This window comes from Sus scrofa, chromosome 2 (assembly GCF_000003025.6).
Source record: "Sus scrofa isolate TJ Tabasco breed Duroc chromosome 2, Sscrofa11.1, whole genome shotgun sequence".
Classification (NCBI taxonomy): Eukaryota; Metazoa; Chordata; class Mammalia; order Artiodactyla; family Suidae; genus Sus; species Sus scrofa.
The window spans coordinates 61,433,484-61,453,720 of NC_010444.4; the positions used below are offsets into that span (position 1 = coordinate 61,433,484).

Below are 20,237 nucleotides of genomic sequence, written 5' to 3' on the forward strand. Positions count from 1 at the left end.
TCAGCCTGTTGAGCCCCGTTTCAGACTTCTGACATTAAGATAATAAATGTGTATGGTTTAAACTGCTAGGTTTGCTATGGGAATCTGTTAAGGCAGCTCCTAATGCAGGTGGTGAGCAGCCACAGTGGAGGGGAAAGACAAGTCTGCATGTACATGTGGTGCTCAAGGACAAGAAAGGGCCAGTGTGGCTGGAGCACACGGGATGACAGGGAAGTGTCAGGGTGACAAGTGGAGTGGGAGGTGACAGCCAGAGTACAAGGCCCAGGTGGCCCAGTATGGGGTATGGAGTTTGCTCTCAGGGGGTGCACCCAAGGTCTCAGAGGGCCTGGATTCTGGGATGTCTTAGAGAGAAGACAGAGCCTGGGAGGGTCAGCGAGGGCCAGCCACATGGGTGATGTGACAGACAGACACGAACTTGCAATTAGTAGAAACTTAAGTCCTGGAGATCTAATGCACTGCAGAGTGACCACAGCCAACGATACTGTACTAAAGCAATACCTCAATTTATTGTGCTTCACAGACATGTTGTTTTTTCTTTTTTTTAAACAAACTGAAAGTCTGAGGCAATCCTGTGTTGAGCAAGTCTATCTTTCCAACAGCATCTGCTCACTTTGTGTCACATTTTAGTAATTCGCATAATATTTCAAACTTTCATTACACTATGGTGATCTGTGATCTTTGATGTTACTATTGCAAAAAGATTACAACTTGCTGAAGGCTCAGATGATGGTGAGCATTTTTTAGCAATAAAGTATTTATTCTTAATTTTTAAATTTTTTATGGCCATACTTGTGGCATATGAAGTTCCTGGGCCAGGGATCGAACCTGCACCTCTGCAGTGACCTGAGCCACTGCAGTTGGATTCTTAACCCATGGTGCCACCATGGGAATTCCTAAAGTATTTTTACTTAAGGTATATACAATGGTTTTTTAGACATCATGCTATTGCATGCTCAAGAGATTACAGTATAGTATAAACATAACTTTTATATGCACTGAGAAACAAAAAAAAAAATTCATGTGACTTGCCTTATTGGGATAGTCACCTTTCTGTGGTGGTCTGGAACCGAACCCACAATACCTCCAAGGTGTGCCTGTATAAATGTTAAAGTGGCTAAGAGACTAGATCTTAACTGTTATCAACACAAAGAAGAAATGATGATGATGTGATGTGATAAGGGTGTGAGCTAACACTGTGGTGGTAATCCTATCAGAATACATAAATACCAAGCCAACATGTTGTACACCCCAAACTTACACAATATCCTATATCAATTACATTAAAAAAAAAAAAGGAAGAACAATAGGAAATGGTATGGGGCTGCAACTCTGAACATCAACAAATGTGGCAGGAAATGGTTAGAATTTAACTGTTGGTGATTTGTAACTTAGTGAAGAAAAAAAGAGAAATCGCAAGGATTATGGCTGCACATCAGACTTGACAATTTATGCCTTAGAAGGAGATGGTACACTCCAGAGGCAATCAACAGGTGGGTATCAGAAGTGCAGGCAAAGTGTTGCTGTGATGCTCACTGTTATTTCTGGTGGGAAAAAGTGAGTCAGAAGGGTCATTAAAAATCAAAACATTTCCATTATACTGAAGAGAAAAGAATTCTAAGAAAGTTACAATTGTAAGAAAAATTTTTGTAAAAGTATAGTTGGTTTACATGGACAAAGTGCTGCTATTAAATTGATTATGTACCTCACAATTCAACTCACAGCATCTTAGAATCAGGAAAATAACATTTTAAATCAGACGTGAACTACCTGAATGGCATTTTGTATTATATGCGTCATCTGGAATGACCAGATGCAAATAAAGTGCTTTTCTCTCTTGTATCAGACAACAGGGAGCATTACTGGTGGGGAAAGAGTGGTCACTGGAACAGAGACTCTGGAGCAAGACTCCTGACAGTGTTTAGGTGCTAAACACGCCTAGAATATAGTCGAGTGTTCAGACTCCAAGGAAACACTAATATGCTGAATGCTGGGGACAATCAAACTGCTCACGTGATAAACAGAAAAGCCAGAAATGATGACAGGGTGGACAGGGAGGGATTCAGGCAGGACCTCTTTGAGGCCTCAGAGGCCTGGGACCCACACTGAAGGTTGTCAATCTGCAGAATCTGGGGCTGGAAGGGAAAAAAAGGCTATCGACCTGCCAGACCTGTCAGGATGGGAAGGAAACCAGTGGCTATTAGGTACCAGCCTTGCTGGGAGCCTCGTATTGGGGACGACTACGGCTCTGGGCCTGCCTGGAGGGGGCTTTTCTCTCTTCATGTGTGCCTGGCTCCCGAGAGGGATGGAAAGGGTTGGTGTCCCCAGCTAGCTTGTGTGCTCAGCAAGCAGTCCCTGGCTCTGAGCAGCTCCAGGGCCCCAGAGGAGATGAAGCAGATGAGTGTCCCAGGGCAGATGCCCCCAGCACACCTGCTAAGTCTTGTTCCCCTTCTTAGCGATGCCCTATAAGGTACAGCTGAGCCCTCAAAAGCAGGATCTGCCCAGGGATGCACATATCACTGAGGGTGACACCGATCAGTGCCTACAGGGACCTTTGTGGGGACTGGGAAGGACACACACTCACCAATTTTTTATCCATTTTTGCTTTGATGTCTCTGGCGAGAGTGAAAAAGGCCTGTGGAATAAGCACACAGTTAGCACCCCTGAGTGGGAAACAGATGGGGGCTTGCTGGTTCCCGGCCATCTCTGTACAGTGGGCGTGGCTCAGCAGTGGCGCCAGTGGGAGTAACAGTGTTAGGACAGAGCGAAGGCCTGGGGCTCACCTGTCCAGCTTCATCTCTTGTCCCTACCCCCGGGTACCAATGGCCCACACTTGGACCACCACTTCCCCTGAGCCAATGACCCTGGGAGGTAGGATCACTCTTGATTGGTCAAAGGTGAAACGGAGGCTTAGACGGGCTGAATGACTTATCCCAAGGCACCCAGAGGCTCACTGACTGATGGAGCTCTGTCCCCAATCCTGTGCTCTGTCTGCTTTGCCCACTTCTGACAGTCAGGGGCAGGACAGAAAGCCAAGCGGCACTGTGGCCAAACAAGCTTCATTTGGGTCATGGCCAGGTAGGAAGGCCTGAGAGGCCTGATGGGTGGGGTGAAAGGTTCATCTTCCCAGGGTGGATGAAAGCTTGAGCTGGCCTGACCCTAGGCTGCCACCTCTGTCACAGTCTCCTGACCACTGTCCTCCCTTCCCTCTTCTGGACAATACTCATAAATCCCATGCTGGCACCAACCTTGGGCCTTAGAGATGAACTGACCTCAGTATCTGCAGTCAAGGGGCTCCTGCTTTGGTAAGAGGCAAAGTCTCAGCAAATACCCATGTGACATGGAAAGTTCTAGGGTGGAAGGTGGCTCGGGGTCCTGGGGGTACCCAAGGTGGTGGGTCTAAGGGTCTGGCGGATGGCAGAGGCCTCCTTGGGGAAGGGCCACATGAGCTGGGCCCTGATGGTAAAGGGAGTTGGGGGGTTTGGGACTGTGGCAGAGGCATGGAGGAGGATGCGGCAGAGGCAGCCAAGAATGGAGAGCGGTGAGTGAGGACTGAGCAGTGGGTGGCACACACTGGCTGAGGCCAGCTAGGGAGGACCTTTTGTGTCTCTCATTGAGGACTGAGGTCAGGTGTGGTGTAAAAGATCCATTTTGGAAAGATACTGGGAATGGCAGAATGGGGAAGGCAGGTTAGCTGAGGGGCTGGTGTGGCTCGTGGACAGGAGGGGAGGCCTGGGCTAAGGCTTGGTCACAGCCCCCTCCTCTGCATGGGCTTGTGACTAGGGCCTGTCATTGCAAGTGATGTGACTGAAAGCACAAACCCGGAGCCAGGCCTTGGTATCAGCCAGCTGGGACCCTCTGAGCCTCAGTCTCCCATCTGCAAAACTGTGCCTGCTCCCCAGGGCTGCCCAAGAGCCAGGGGGATGAAGCCCGGAGTGCCTAGCCAGGGCTGGAACCTGCGATTGTCAGAACATGGGGGTGACTCTCCCAGGTTGGGCCTGGCAAGGGGCTGGACACATGGTGCTGCCTAAGAAGTGCCCCTCAGACAGTCCCTGCAGCAGAGCCTCTCGGGAGGGCGCAGCCTAACCCTTAGCCCGCAGGGCCAGTGCTGTGGGCCCAGGACTCACGTTCTCCACGTTGATGTTGGCCTTCGCGCTGGTCTCCATGAACTTGATTCCATAGTCCAGGGCCAGCTGTGAGGGATAGAGACACGCATGCGCTCATCAGCCACCCAGTGCCCAGACCCCCACCCAGCGCCCTGAAGGGGCCTGGCTCAAACCATGGCTCTGTTCTCTGCCCACTGTGGCCTTCACAGGTCCCAGGAGACGCCGGGCAGGAGCGAGCAGAACACACTCAAAAGCCCTCACTGCTTCCTATCTTTTTCCTGAAGCCCAGCTGGGCATGAGCTTTCCACCTTCCCTTCTCATGGCCCGTGCCCCACTGGGGCAACCGATTCCCACTGGTCCCCGTACCCAGCCAAGTACTGTGTCCCAGGACTCCCTTGGTCTTGGACAGGAAAGAATGGTGAGTCATCTTATGCTCATAAAGACTGTGAGGGACTCTCCCCCAAAGACTGGCCTCCCCATCAATGGGCAATTAGGGGCTCTGTGGGGCAGGATAGGGCTGCCTCCATGCAGGGAACCCCAGACCCTAAAATCCCTCTGTCTCCAGGTGCCTGGCAGCGTGTGCTCACCTTTTCTCCCCGTTCCTTGGAAACTTGTCTCTTGTCATTCACGTCGCACTTGTTCCCAAGTATCATCTTTTCGACGTCTGCAGACGCATGCTGAGGAGGAGGGCAGAAGGGAGGTGAGAGGTGAGGTCAGACCGGACTACGGACCAACTGGGAGCCCGTCCCCCCAAATCAGAGTGCCTGGTCAGGACTGCCAGGCACATCCTGTACAGAAGACAAGCTGAAGTTCAGAGAGGCTGAGTGGCCTGTGCCATGTCACACAGCCAAAGCAGGGCCAAGTCCAGGGTTCTGGCTGCTACTTTGACCAAGCGCATGCTTTCTGGCTGCTGAAGATAGCTTCGCTACAGTACTCAGGGCTGTGTCAATCAGGTTTTCCCTGGGCTCCTGGCAAGGCCTGGCCTAGGGGAAGTAAGCAAGGCTGGGATATTGACCCCTGCTCGTCTTCCTCCCTCCTTGGAAACTCTGCTGGAGGCCCCAGCTGCTGTCCTGTGACCTTCTGCCCTGCTCCAGCTCATTCTCTCCAGGCTCCAAATATGGGTGGTTCTTGGGGGGGGCAGGCGGGGGTGTCACACCCTTGGCCACCACCAGCCCTGGGTGCTTTGCCATCCCCTGGTGTTCCCTTAATTCTGCCCTCACCCCTGGAACAGTTCTTTCCTCCAACCCCCACCCCCACACCCCAATGCAGTGGGCCTCACTTCCTGAAGGACTGGGCCATCAGAAAGGCCCTTCTTGCTACAGCTCAGATCTGGTCTCAGGGAAATGCACTCCACTGCTCCCTAACTTCCTACTAACCAGAAGGCCCTCTCGCTAACTGGCTGCAACAGAGAGCTTCCAGGGACCAGCGTGAGGTCCCCTTCCTCAGGCTGGGTGCAGCCTCCTGCCAACAGATATGGGTCATGTGGAGGCAGCCCAGTGCAGCTGCTCAGATACTGGTTGTGACGTGACCTCTTGCCTTGGCTTCGCAGGTAGTAAAGTTCTCAGGCCCAAAGCCCCATTGAATGAGTCATCAAAAGCCACAGACATATTGTCCAGGGAGGCCTGGGGGTGAGGGCAAGCTCTCTGAAGAGCAGGAAGGTGACGATGCTGGCTTTGGGATGGGGAGACAGGGCTGGCCACCTTCTCTTCCCTCCATTGTTCAAGGTTTCCATCCACAGGTAGCCACAGCACGAGCTGAACATGGGTAGCTGCTCTGCTGTGGCTCAAAGTCCAGCCTTGACACGTGCTCTCACCACACCCACCCCATACAAAGGTTGTGCTAATTCTAGAAACTTCCTTCTCTAGAAAGCACCAAATGCTCACGGTGCCCAAGAGCTCAGATATCCTTCTTCCCTTCCATGACCTCGATGTCACTCAAACGCAACAGCCCAGCTGGGGAAATGGGCTCTCGGGGCTGCTCTGTGATGAAGCCAGGCCAGCATGGTTTCCAGGGTAGACTGTGTGGGTTCCTGTTCCCCTGACTCTGTTCCTGGTGAGTTACCTCTAGCTGCCTCCATGCCCAGTGGCTCCTGTGTAAACCAGGGAGCTTGGGGGTGAGGACAGAGGAGCGGACACCTGGCAAAGTTTGCCGGCCTTACCTCCTCAATGTTTCGAATCCAGTTCCGGATGTTGTCAAAGGACTTCTCGTTGGTGATGTCGTAAACCAGCATGATGCCCTGAGCAGCAGGAGACAGAGACACACTCTGGATAAGCCGCCAACTCTCTGAGGAGGGGGGCCCCAACAAGGCGGGGCAGCCTCTACCCGGACACGACACCCTCCCAGGGCGCCTTCCTCCTGCTGGTCTGCAGCACCAGCCTCTCTCTGGTGTCCCAGGCGCCAGTCCTGCTCCTCTGCTGATGTGACCCTTCACTCCACAGAAGAGACCCCACCAACCTGTGCTTTACAAAGGAGCCCTGCTGGCCCCCTACTGCTGGCAGAAAAGTACAGCCCACCTGCCTTGGCAGCCAGGGAGGTCCCAGTGGCCAACCTCCCAGCTGTGTCCTGCAGCCCCTTTTCTACAAGCTGATGCCCATCATGCTCCCCCTCAAGCGGACCCTTCGCTCAGCCTCCTCCACACCCTCACTTGCCCCTCCACCCTGCCCTGAGTCATCTCCTGGGCTTGGTGAACACCACTTCTTCTGGGTGTCCCAGCATCACCCTTTGTCTGGTGCCTACCATGTGCCAGGCACTGCCACGGGTCTCCTGGAAGCCTCACAGGCTTGGGTTGGATGGTTCCACTGTCCCCACTGTAAGAATGGGGAACCTGAGGCTGGGGGGGTAGGGGGGGTTAGGTCCCCGTTTCCAGTCACACAAGAGTAAAGGACACAACTAGGGTCTAAGCCCAGGGGGGGAGAGACCTCAATGCCCATGTGCCTTCCAGTGACCCCACCAGAGTCAGGGCTGGTTTCAAGGACTGGGGCAGGCAGTACTGAGGCCTCTGTGGTTCCATAATGTGTGAGCACCTGGCGGACAGTCCATGGATCCTAAGATAGCGCGAACCCGCCTCTGCTTGAGCCCATGATCTCGCTATCACCAAGAAGGGCAAATACCCCAATTTTTTTTTTTTTTTTTTTCTTTTTATAGCCACACCTGCAGCATATTGAAGTTCCTGGGCTAGGGGCTGAATCACAGCTGCAGCTGCCGGCCTATGCCACAGCCAAAGCAAACAGTGGATCCTTAACCCACTGAGCGAGGCCAGGGATTGAACCTGTATCTTCACAGAGACAAAGTCAGATCCTTTAATCGACTAAGTGACAACAGGAACTCCCAAATATTCCCACTTGATACAAGGGGAAACTGAGCTGCAAACAGAAGTGACCTTTATAGTTCAAGCCCTGCTGTAAAGGCAATGATGACACTGGCTCCCAAAAGGAACCTCCCTGGGTCCTCATCAAGCAACGCTCAGAGCCACCCTTCAACAGTCTCCATGCTGCCCTGGACATCAAGAAGGGCGTGCATGGCGAGTCAGCCTGCAACACTCTCACAAGCTCTTTTGTGGCTCAGCCTCTGGATTCTGACACATGTGGTCCCAGCTGTCCTCTCCAGGCCTGGCTCATTCCATTCCCTCACTCTCCCTGCTCCAAGGGCCCATCCCTCCATCCACAAGCTCTGGTGCTGGCCAAGACGTCTCTGAGCCCGCCTGAATTTGCAGAGTAAGAACTTGGGCCATGTGTGCTAGGCAGATAACCGCAGGGGTGAGGGTGTGTGACAAAACCACACAGACAGGGCAAGTGAGCCACTGCAATTCCAAATCCCCACTGTGACTTTGAGGATAAGGACAGTGGTCTTACAGCCTGCCACAACCATGGCCACAAACTCTCAGAGGTGTCACCTGGGAACCCTCATTCAGTGGTCTCGTGGGGAGACTGAATAGAGCTGCTGATGGGAAGACTTGGGGGAGTTTCAGTGGCTGTGATGTGTGCCACGCCCTAGCTGAGGCCACCATGAGTAGCAGATGCTGGTGGGTGGACCCTATGAGTCAAGCATCACTGGGGCCTCTGCCCAGCAGCTCTCCCGCCCCCGCTTCAGGGGCAAGAAATACCACTGGTGTGTGAGGTCTTTCTGTCCCTTTATCCAGGGACTGGGGCCTTTGATGGCCCAGGATTCCACCACCACCACTAGGCTGGCACCATGTGTGCAAGATTCCAAGGCCTTAGATTTTTACCTATGAGGGGTTGGTGGGGAGTAGATAGATTTTCTATTGGGAAAGAAGAGAAATCCCTGGGAACCACAGTATCACCCTATTCAGCTCCTCCTTGAAGCTCCACTCGGGGCTCCAAGTGACCATTTTCCTGGCCCTGGCTTGCGCACAGCTCCTCATACCTGTTTGTAAGCCCACAAAAGGACAGCAGACAGCCAATGCTCCTCAAATTTGGGACCCAAGGGTCTAGTGCCATAAGGACAAAGATGATGATGGGCTACCATGTTGTTCTCTATGATGTCCTGTATGGCCACCAGTGGCCACACATGGCTCTGGGACACCTGAAATGCAGTTGGCGTGACCGAGGGGCTGGGCTTCTACATGAACTGATATAAATTCAAATAGCCCACACAGGCTAGCAGGTTCTACATGGGTTAGCTGAGTTCTAGAAGGATACAGTCATCTTCGGGCTGGAAAGGGTCTTACAGATGGCTCAGGGCAGGCTTTTCAGAGGCTGACTGGGGATGTAGGTGCTGGAGAGGCTACTGGCCCAACCGTCTAACCCTCTGACTTTAAGCAGGGCCTGCAATAGTGCTGAACCTCAGGCTCCTCATCTGGAAAATGTGGATAACTATGGGACCCACATTCAGGGGTTTATAGGCAAGAACTCAAGACCTGGTCCTAGTCCTTGCTTCAGGGAAGGCCTCAGTGAATGGGGCTGGGGATGCTATTTCTGCCCAGAGAGGTACAGGACCCACCTGAGGCCACAGAGCAGAAGCTCCCCCAGGACCCCAGCGCTCCAAGGCCCCCGCCCCACCATAGCACAGCAAGGTGAGGGGAAAATTAAATTAATTTTAATGAGGAGAACTAAGGTTGCAACCTACATGATTGAGTTTCTATTATGCTCAGATACTGCGTGGGATGCTCTAAATACTTAATGCCTCTATTCATTTCTGCTCTCTGCCAGTATTTCTTGAGCTTCTACTGCGTACTCAGCATGGTCCCAGGCACCAGGCACACGGCAGGGACCAAGAAGTGGCCCAGCCCTCCTGGAGCTTATGACCTAGTGGAGGAAACAGGTCTATGTGCTGATTGAGGGGGTGCACCATGGAAAAGATGGGGTGCTGTGGGACCTGGCCGTCTATCCTTATAGCTGCCCAGGACATAACGTCTGTTCTTGGTTCCACTTTCAGAGTAAGGGGACCGAGCTCTGATGGTGGCCTCAGGGGCTGAGCCAGGTCCTGGAGACCTGCCTCCCACTGCCCACAGCCCCTGAGCACCCCGCTCTCTACACCCCTCACGGACGCATGACTTGCTTGGGGCCCTGGAGGACAGGATCCTGGCCTGGTCTAGGCTGCCCTCTGCATCTTGCTCAGGCCTGGCCAGGAGGAGGTGCTCAGTAAAAATATCTGGGAGATGACGAATGAGCGTGCCTAACCATCACCCCACCTCAGGCCTCGGCAACAGATATAACGGCCAACAGCCTGGAGCCAAGTCAGCTCCTGGACAATCTTCAAGTTTTTAGTAGCAAATTCCATAAAGGCTGACGCGGGCCATGTGAGTGCTCCTAGGTGTTAGGGCATGCTGGCTTCTATTGCCCTGACCTCACCTGGAAGAACCGGCTTCCTGTGTCATCCTTCATTCCCAGAGAATTAAGTTTCCTTAAACCCTGCCTTGCCTCTGGAGCCAGAAGGGGATGTGTGGACAAGGGGGCGGGGGTGCCGCCTCTGCCCAAAACTAACCAGGAACCAAGGACCCCCAAGGGCCCAGAGCACAGGTTCCCCGGAAACATCCAGATTTCACTCTCCAAGTACTGTTCCATTTTGACTTAAAAAAGGACAACCCCTCCCCCCAATCAATCCATACCATTGCGCCCCTGTAGTAGGCGGTTGTGATCGTCCGAAACCGTTCCTGACCAGCTGTGTCCCTGAAGATGAGAAGGAAAAGAAGGGATATTAGTGGTGCAGAATGAGAACAACTGTCACAGTGAGAAGGAGGGGCACTGTCCTAGGATGGGCACGTGGCTTTCTCCTGGGCTACCTTCTGATTCACTGTCCTGCTGTGGGGCAGGAAACTCTGGCTTGGGTGGGTGTCTGATGTCTCCTGGCCAGGGATGTGGCAAAACCATGACTCCTTTTCTACACCTTGGCTTCCTGGGGAACCTCCCCCAGAGTTTCTGAGCCACAGAAGAGCTAGAGTTGGATGTTACTATTTGCGACAATCTGGGGCCTCGTGTGTGGACGGGGCTGGTCACGTGGCACGGGAACACAGCCCTTGCTGGTGGGCTGAGCCGGAGGAGCTTGATGGGACTCAGGAGGTACTTCCACGCTCGCCACGTTGGTTGAGGCCAGGGGGAAAGTCCTTCCTCATCGATACCGTGGGACGCCTGGGTTGGACACACCCATGCCCAGCCCAGCTCCTGGCCGGGAGGTATTCAGTGTTTGGTTTAAAGGTGACTTAACTGATTGGTGGCCGAGCCAGGGCAAGACCGTGTCTTTGGTCTTTGGGCCCAGGGCTCCTCATGTGACCCTGCAGCAACCCCTGTGCAGGGCTCTGCATGCGTGGACTGTACAGACGCACCTTCTGTGGGGCCAAGCTGACTTCCTGACACTGACAGCAGATGATGTTAGTGCTTAAGATCAGCTATTTTATGGCTGTTCTAGAGGTGTTTTAAGAGAGTCATTAACCCCGCTGTGATTGCTAAGAGCAGAAGCAGGAGACCAGGAGGAAAGGAAAGCAAAATTTCTGCTTGCTGATAACAGTGTCACCTTGGACTTGGATGGTGAGGCTGCTGGGGCGCCAGCGTGTTGGATATAGGGGAACTTTGACGGCTTGTTAACTTACGAGCTGGGAGGATCGGTTAGGCCACACCCAGGTTTCTATTCTGAAAGTCAGGTCCAGAGGTTAATGCCACTGAAGTTGAAGGGACCCACAAGGCAGGCCGGGTGGCTTCAGAGCCCATCTCATGGCACCCCTGCCTGGACCAGAAGGACCGAGACATCCTTCCAAATGTGACTTCTTTCATTTGCTCAGGGTTCGTGCTTCCCTGCAAGTGAAATGGCTGCAGGGAAGGACCTTCCTGCATCCGACTATCTGTGCTCAGCCCTCCTAGTGCAGTGGGCTGGAGCCTGGCATTGGTGTCCATGACAGAGACTCACAAATTCTGATTTTATGTAACAGGGGAAGTCAGCCCCAGGTGAGCAGAATGGAAACGGGTCTCACTGTCGGGCCTGGCCTCAGCTTATTTTCGGTTCTGGGGTTTCAGGTCTGTTAGGAAGTGAGGCCTGGGCTTCCCCAGGAGAGAAAAGAGGAAGTGATGTCAAGCCCTCTTTAGCGAGCTGACAGGCTCAGAAGGAAATGCTGGGCTGAGGTATCTTGCTACCTGGTAGCCCTTACCACCACCAGGAAGGCTCTCTCCAAGTTTAATGGGAGCAGGCCACTCTAAGGCCCAGACCCAGGCTGAATCCACACTGGAATACAGAGTTAACTGGAACTGGTAGCTATGTCCTCAGAAGGGGCCGACACAAACTCTTAAGTCCCAGCAGCCAGCATAGCACCATTCTGAAGAAAGGCCCACGTGTCCAGGCTGCACACAAAGAGATGGAGGCTTCAATCACAGGGAAGGGGGCCAGGTAGGGGGGGAACAGGGGCTTCTGACTCAAAGCACTCGCTGGGAGAGGGGCTGAAGGAGGCAATGACTCTTACCATATCTGTAGTTTAATTCTCTTGCCATCAAGCTCTATGGTCCTAATTTTAAAGTCAATTCCTGAAAGAAAAGGGAAAAAAAAAGGCACATCATTGCCAGCCCATTTCCCAAGATGTGTCTGGGGCGGGTGCTGCCAAGCTGTGCGGGTTAGCAGCTGCCATGGTTTCTGGAGCACCTCTTTGGCACTGGGCATGTGGGATCTTGGAATCCCTCAAACCAATCTGGAGGCACCTGGTGAACCTGCTCCTCTCACAGAGGGAGAGGCTGAGGCTCAGAGGGCAGACAGGAGCTGCCCGGACTGAATCTGGTGCAGAGCGGACCTGGCGGACAAACTCAGGTAGCTCAGTGCCAAAGTCTTGTTCTCCCTTCCCTGGGATGCAGCCTCATGGAGTGGGTTCTAGAGCCCTTTTCAGGCCAGAGGTCTGCCCTTCCCGCCACCTGCACCAGGGCTTCCAAACACACGGGGCACTGTGCCTCGAGATGCAGGTGGGCCTCTAGCATCTGCATGTGCTGTTCTATCTCTGTGGGTGGCCCCGCCCTTGCCTGCCTGTCTGTCAGTCTGGCAAACTTCTCCTTTAAGATCTGCTGGGAGTTCCCACTGTGGCACAGGGTGTTAAGAACTTGACTTCGTGGCTTGGGTTGCTGTGGAGGTGGTTTGATCCCTGGCCCAAAAACTTCCATATGCCATGGGTGTGGCCATAAACAAAACAAAAAAACAGACCTTCTGGAAGGTCACTTACCAAGTAGCCTTCCTGTCCCCACCCTACCTCTCACCTGCCCTCTGGCATGAGTCCCCTTTCCCCAGAACCAGGGCAACCTTTTAGCCTCCTTGGTTGCTCTTCAGGCTGCCACTGCTGTCCCCTCAACCCCCTCCCCGGCTTCAAAAACACACACTCAGCCATGTCACTAAGCTAACCTCTGCTCCAAACCTTCCAGTGTCCACCAAGGGATGAGTAGATAAACAAAATGCAGTCCTTCCCTACAGTGGACTATTACTCAGCCATAAAAAGGGATGAAGTGCGGACACATGCCTGGTAGATGAACCTTGGTAGATGAATCTCGAAAATATAATGTTGAGCAAGAGAAGCCTGACACAAACAGTCACATAGTATGTAAATCTATTCATAGGAAATATACAGGACAGGTGAATCCAGACAGAAAGAAGATGAGCGGTTGCCAGGCAGTGTGGGGTAATGAGGAGACTGGTGAGATGGACCTAAGGCTTTGGGGTATCTTTCTGTCATAATGAAAATGTTCTGGAATTGACTGTGGTGATAGTTGCCCAACTCTGTGAACATACTTGACACCAGAGACTTGTATGCTTTAAATGGTGAGTTAAGTCGTATCTCAATGAAAGGGTCAAAAAGCTCCCCCAAACACATTCCTGTGGCTTCCCAGCACCGCCCTGGCCCCAGAGTAAAGGGAAAACAGCTGCCTGAGTGCTCCAAGGTTCTGCCTCAACTGCTCAGCATCTATGGCTCTTGCCCTCCTTTCTGGCCACGCTGCCTAAGCATGTTCCAGCCTCAGGCCTTTGACCCTTGCTCTCTCCCCTCCTGAAATTTTCTTTCATTCCATCGCCACTTGGCTCCCCCCTCTCCTTCTCTCAGGTATCTGTTCAAGTCACCTCCTCAGGGCAGCCTTTCTAACCATCCTCTCTCTCTCTTTGCTTGCTTCTCCTTCTTCATGCCCTATTCCTCCCTCTATGTGTTTATGTGTTCCATGAACCTAGAAGCAAAATTTGAATGACCTGTGTGGAGGGGGAACAGCCGGAACAGCCATATCCAGCCTTTGCCCCTGGGGCCGGTGGTGGTGGGGGGTGTTCTAAATCTCCGCCTATGAAGCCTTGAGATTAAGTCCTGGCTTGACCCCTTAGAACCCAGGATGGGGATGCTAATTCCATCTCTGTTCAGCTCAGAAGCTGTCCTAGGGATCACAGGGAATTTAAGTCTGCATTTAAATTCTGCCCACTAGAACTTAAGCTCCAGGAGGGTAGAGGCTCACACGTCTTAGTCATGGTTGCATCTTCAGTGACTAAGCAGGCAGGTGCTGTGTATGTATTTGCTAGAAGCTGATCACCCAGACTGGCACACACATCCTAACTACAGGCCCTGTTAGAGTTCTGCTTCCCCCGATTCATCCAAGTCATTCCTGCAACCCCTGTACTGAGGCGGGTGCCTGGCACGCAGTGGGCACTGTGGAAAGATGGTTGGATGCAAGAATAAAGAGCGATGGGATCTATGTGGTGCTGCACCATTTACTAAGCACTTTCAAGTACATCATCTGTCTCCCTGAAGGAATGAATGAACAAGGCCCAGAGGAGGAGATGGGGGCTGAGCCAGGCTAGGGAGAGCTGACTCTAGGAGCCACCGGGCCAAGTTCACACCACAAATGATCGATGGAGCTCTTGAGAACAGTCTTTGGCAAAACATAACCTGGGCACAAAATGAAGAGTCACTTAATCTCTGATCTATAAAGAAAATTCAGAGGTACGCTCAGTGCCGATAGAGAATAGCCTCTATGCATTAGGTTGTATTTCAGGACTAAGCTGCGCAGTGTTAACTCTTCCTAAAACATCCCCACTCCTGTGACAGATGGCATAGGGACATACAAAGTCAAAAGCTCTGTTCAATGAACAGAGCCCAAAGCATCACTCTGTCCTACCCTCCTCCTGGGGTTTATTAACACACCAAATTTAATTAGGAAGTGTAAACTTTATGAGGCCCAAGAGTTATGAGGCCATAACTTCAAGGTCAAAGGGAATTAAACTTTCCTAGAAGACAGAGGCCTGCAGGAAGTTTACAAATATAATGAGAATATCAGGGTAGGAGAGAGGGATTCTGGGTTCATGTGTCACATCCACCTCCTTAGATGACCTTGCCCAAATTACATCCTCATCTGGAAATGGAGGCCGGCCTTCTCAGAGCCCTAAAGGGCTAGCCTTGCTTTTGTGGTCAAGAATTTAAAACCCAACAAAAAAATTCAACCTCCGAATTGATCTCACTAGGAAGGTTCTGACTCTGGGAAACTGAAGTCTGGGTTGAGGGTGAGCTGCAGTCTACCAGGAGTTGATATCACTTCCTGATAGGTGGGGATGGAAGGGTTACCCCAAAATTTGACCTTGGAGTTAGGGAAGGGGAGGAATCAGAAACATCTGTGCCCAGGGAAGAATACTGTCATTATAAGAGACATTCTGCTTCCTTCCTCTGGCAGTGGTGACAACCCCCTTATCATTATACAGTTCTGATCCTCAACCATCCAGGGTACTGGCCAAGGCAAAGAACACTAGTCCTACGGCTCAGAGAGGCAAAGTGCTTGTTAAAGGACGAACAGCAGCTGGGAAACAGGCATGATGAGTTCTAGTCCAATTCTCTTTACATCTGGCACCTAAGTATCTTGCAAAGTGCAGCTCTTGGAGGCTGGCAAGGATGGAATTAGCAGCTCACTGTGGGGTTCAGGGAGATAACATACACTGGGGTAAAGCAACACCTACTCCCTAGTTTTTTTCTAACCCCTGGGCTTGGTGACCATTCTTCTGCTTCCCCATCCAGAGCAGGGCTGCAGAGCTTAGAGGCCACTCTGCCTGATGGGTGTTACTTCCCAGTCAAACCTTTTCATGCAGGCAATGGCCTTTTTTCTGGTGAGAAGTCAGCTCCCACTTTTTGTGGATGTCAGAACTGAGAAGCAACAGGTCAGTTCTGTTCAACCACAGTGTGGGCTGGCCCTGTGGGCAAGGCTGTTTTGCAAAGTGACAACTGGTGTCCTGGCCCTAGTGATAGGGAAGTTGGGGCTGTCTGTGGCAGTGGCTGATTTTGGTTTCTAAGCTGAAGCTTTTATCTGGCATCTCCTCAGGATGACAGGTCCCAGGGCAGACAGCTGTCACTTGCCATTTCTGTTACCCTCTAGTGGGATGGAAAGCTGGGCAAGGAAAGTCTCTGGACTCCCTCTCATCATTCTTTCCAGAAGAAATTCATCTCTAGGGGAAATAGGATCAGGGAGGGGGCTCAACCCCTGAATATTCCATTATAAAAGAGCAGGAGAGGTCTGGGTTGGAGTCCTGGCTTAGACATGGATCAGCTATGCTTGTCCTGGGGAGTGAGTGCTCACATCTCTCTGGGACGGTTGAGCCTTGAGTTTGGGGGGTCAAACACACCTGGGTACAAATACCATCCTTGCCACCAGTAGACTGTGTGACCTTGGGCAAGTACAGTCTCCCTGAGCCTCAAATGCCTCTTCTGTGAAAGTAACTCATAACAGCACTTGACACAGAGGACCAGGAAGTGTGATCATGCACGTAAAGCACCTGACACACAATAAAAGCTCAATAAAGTTAGATGTCACCTGTCACTGTCCTTTCCCCATGGACAACTCCACATTTCTACGTTTATAAGTCAAAGACCCCAAAGACTGCTTCGAGGGCCGATGCAAGAACAAGATGACAGGGCGCCAAGACTCTGTCCAGGACATACACTCCCTGACAAGTAGGCTGAGGATTGGGGCCTCAGTATTCCCATCTGCAAATTGGGTACCTGACCCTCACCCCCGCCCCATGGCCCAGGAACCCCCAAAGGGCGGTGCAGGCTACTGCTCCTTCCCGCTCCGGCCTTCTCGACCCTCTCAGATCTCGGGTCCATCCCGCTCAGCAGCTCCCTCAGTCCCAGCCCTCAGGGTGAGAGCCCGGCCTGGGCCTTCCGCGCTCCCGGCCCCACTACCTATGGTGGAGATGAAAGTGGAGTTGAAGGCGTCCTCGGAGAAGCGGAACAGGACACAGGTCTTCCCCACCCCCGAGTCCCCGATCAGCAGCAGCTTGAACAGGTAATCGTAGGTCTTCGCCATATTACACTCTCTCCCCGACGGGAAGTGCGGCCAGCGCCTCGCCACTGGCCCCTGGCCCAGTCCATCAGCGCCGATCCCGCCCCCCATTGGCTCCTGGCCCGCCGCGCGTCACCGCGGCCGACGCCCGCCCCCGCGCCCCGCCCGTCTCAGGAAGACGTGGGGAAGGGGCGAGCAGGGCGCAGAGCCGGAAGCGGCCTGAGGGCGCCGCTCATTGGCCGGCGCTCAGGACAGGGCGGACTGCGATTGGCCAGTGGTGAGGAGTCGAGGGGCTTCAAATGGGGACAAGGCTGGGGCATGGCATCTCTGTGTCCCCGCCTTCTTCCTCTGACTCTAGGGCGGCCACGCCCCCCGATGGGAGGGGGAGGGCGGGCAGCTGGGCCAACGGCTCCGCGCGCCCTCAAGCTGGGGCGGGGTCTGGGGAGCGTGCGCAAGCGCGCCGGGAAGGCCGTAGTGTGCCAGCAGAGGGCGCACGCGGGTGGTGGGGGTGTTCTCTGGCTCTTGCTGTTCCAGGCCGGAGCAAGTTCAATTAGCGTCGGGTCCAGCGCGGGAATGTGGCGTGGCGGTGGTGGTGCGGTCTGCAGGCTTCCGTGTCAGACCGGGCGGAGCCGAAGAGATAGGAGAGCAGAAGTACCGTCATAGTCGAAACGAGGCCCCCTCGAGACTTGCTCCGGGGCCTTGACGCTGGCCAGCGGATCTTCCTAGAGACACCCAGGCCTCAGCCACAAGCTGCGCCCCGAGGTCCGCAGGACTCCTCAGGATGCTCCCTTGGATCTATTTAGAGGTTGCCCAGGACTTGTCCCAGAGCCTCTCCCGCCGCGACCCAGTCAGCCGTCTGAGTTGCACCCTGGAGCCTTGGAACCCGCCGAGAGAGTTCGGATAGTGAGAATTAGAGGGAATACTAAAGAGCTTTTGGTTCTGTGCCTGCCAGTGTTGTCAGCACTTATAAAAAAATTTATAAAATATTTTGTCCACACCCCAACCCACCGAGGTAGGTATTATTGTGTGTGTTCACGCTTCCCCCCACCAAGTTTTACGGTGAGAAAACAAGACTGAGAGGTTAAATGACTTTCCCAGGCTCTTAACCAGATAAATTGGTTTTTGAACTCAAACCGAACAGCTTCAGAGGCTAAGGTCTTGATCAGATAGTTTTCTGCGTGGTAGGGATGAGCCACATCACTTGGGTGGACTCACCGCCATGTGTCACTCTGGGCTATCAGGCCTGGAGGCTTCCCAAGGATCTTGACAAAAGATGACTGCTGCCTCTCCTCACTGTCCCACTTCACATTCTTTGGCTAATCTGGCTCTGGTTAGGAAAAGCTTCAACCAACCAGAGGCAATGACCACCTGGCTGCATTCAGCCTCTGTGGCATTTGATACTATTGACCACCTCCTCTCACAGATCTTTTTCTTTGTACTCTTCCCATGTTATTTGCCTGCTTCTTTTATTCCCTCTATTTACCTTCTCAGGGTGCTGCTTCTAATTCTAAGGTTCCATTGCAGTCTACTTTGGGATTTTTTGCTCTTCCCTTAGATATTGGTGTTTCTCTTGGTTCTTTCTACCTCTGTTCTTGCTTTCATGGTGATCTTACTCACTCCCGTGGCTTCTACCATCTCCATGCTGGTGATTCTCAGTTCTTAGAGAACCCATAGTCCAGCTGTTACTCCATGTCCCGAATGCTTTCAGGGTGCCTGCTTTTGGATCTGTCAGATACTTTAATTCATCATGTCCTCCACTGAATTTGTCATCTACTCACACTAGCTTGTCTTTAATTACCAAGTGAAACCCAAGTCATCTCCAACACTTTTCTTTCATCCCTCTCATCCTGTTTTTTATTTTTATGTTTTTTTTTTTAGGGCCGCACCCGAGGCATATGGAGGTTCTCAGGCTAGGGGGTCGAGTTGGAGCTGTAGCCGCTGGCCTACACTACAGCCACAGCAATGCCAGATCTGACCCACAGCAATGCCAGATCCAAGCCACATCTGTGACCTACACCCACAGCTCACAGCAACACTGGATCCTTAACCCACTGAGGGAGGCCAGGGATTGAACCTGCATCCTCGTGGATACTAGTCAGATTCATTTCTGCTGTGCCATGATGGGAACTCATCCTGGTTTTTTAAGGAGGTTCTAAATAGCTCTTGAATCTTGCTCTTCTGTTTCTAATGCCTGTCAGATCATCACATCTCTCCACTGGTCTCCCTGATCATTCACTAATCCAGATTACACCCTGCAGTGTGCTCAGTCTAAAACAGGGTCTACTGGCGGGGCAGAGTCCTCACAACCTGGTCCTAACCTCACCCTCTGTCCCACCCACACCTCATGGGATTGGGAACACCCCAAGAGCAGAGACAGGTTAGTTTAACAAACATTAAATACTTACATTCGGTACTGAGGCACAAGGATGACTAAAACAGTGTACTGAGATTAGATTACAGCCCAAGGCAGTGGGGAGAGGAGGAACTTCAGTCTAGCAATGGTAGGGCACTTAAAGGGAAGCATTATACTTTATTCGTAGACATTCCCTGCATCTACCATATCAGCAAGCTCACAGTGTCAGTTAAATGTTGAATTAAAATGAAGTAAATGTTTTTAGTTGGACTTGGTAACAAAAAATTGTTTAATGTTTTAAAGGCTTTCAGTTCTTCTTTTAGTTCCCTAATTCCCTTTCCCAAAATCATATTTGAAGGCAAATATCAAAGCAATTCAGGTAGTGAAACTGCAGTCATCTTTGGCACTTTCTTCTTGGAGTCCTTGCCATCTAGTAAGCTAAGTCTTAAGATTACTTTCCTTCAGATCACTTCTTCCTTCTTCTTCCAGTATGTCAGCATATACCTGGATTAACTGAAATACCTTCCTAACTGATCTTCTTACCTCTAGTCTGTTGACTCTTCAAGGTCTTCATTCTGTAGACCTTCCTCAGAATGAATGCTAAGTGGATTTTCCTAATGTATTTATTTAATTTATTGATTATTGATCAGTGGCTCTTCATTCCTGACCAAATTAACTTCAGGCTCTCATCAGTGTGGACTGCACCTACCTTCTAGCTTTCCTACTTCTTCCCTTTGTAAATGCAACACAGAGAAAACCTTACCCAGGCACAGGGACCTTACTCAAGCACAGGGACCATCTTTCCTGCTCTATCTGGTCTGCTAAAATTTTACTCATTCTTTTAGTCTGGCTTAGGTAGGATTGGGGATAACAAAGGACAGGAGATTTGATTTACTAAGGCAAAGGGCTCCTACCTGTAACATAGAGATAATAATCCTTATGAAGCATAGTATACAGCAAAACAATAACCCTTGAGTTTCTTGGCACAGTTATCTTTCTATCCCATTCACATTTGTTGCACCAAAATGCTGTCTATGTCCTCACACATTCTAAAATTCACACAAA

The 20,237-nt window shown here is 52.0% G+C and overlaps 1 protein-coding gene across 1 annotated transcript in view; it reads right to left on the reverse strand.

The window, feature by feature from the left end:
* The window catches only part of RAB8A (RAB8A, member RAS oncogene family), a 19,672-nt gene extending 2,804 nt beyond the window's left edge, over positions 1–16,868 (reverse strand). The window contains 7 exon segments of the mRNA NM_001243802.1: positions 2,582–2,632; positions 4,125–4,190; positions 4,691–4,780; positions 6,262–6,339; positions 10,171–10,231; positions 12,010–12,070; positions 16,720–16,868. Coding sequence (NP_001230731.1) covers positions 2,582–2,632; positions 4,125–4,190; positions 4,691–4,780; positions 6,262–6,339; positions 10,171–10,231; positions 12,010–12,070; positions 16,720–16,843 — 531 coding nt within the window. The 5' untranslated portion in view covers positions 16,844–16,868.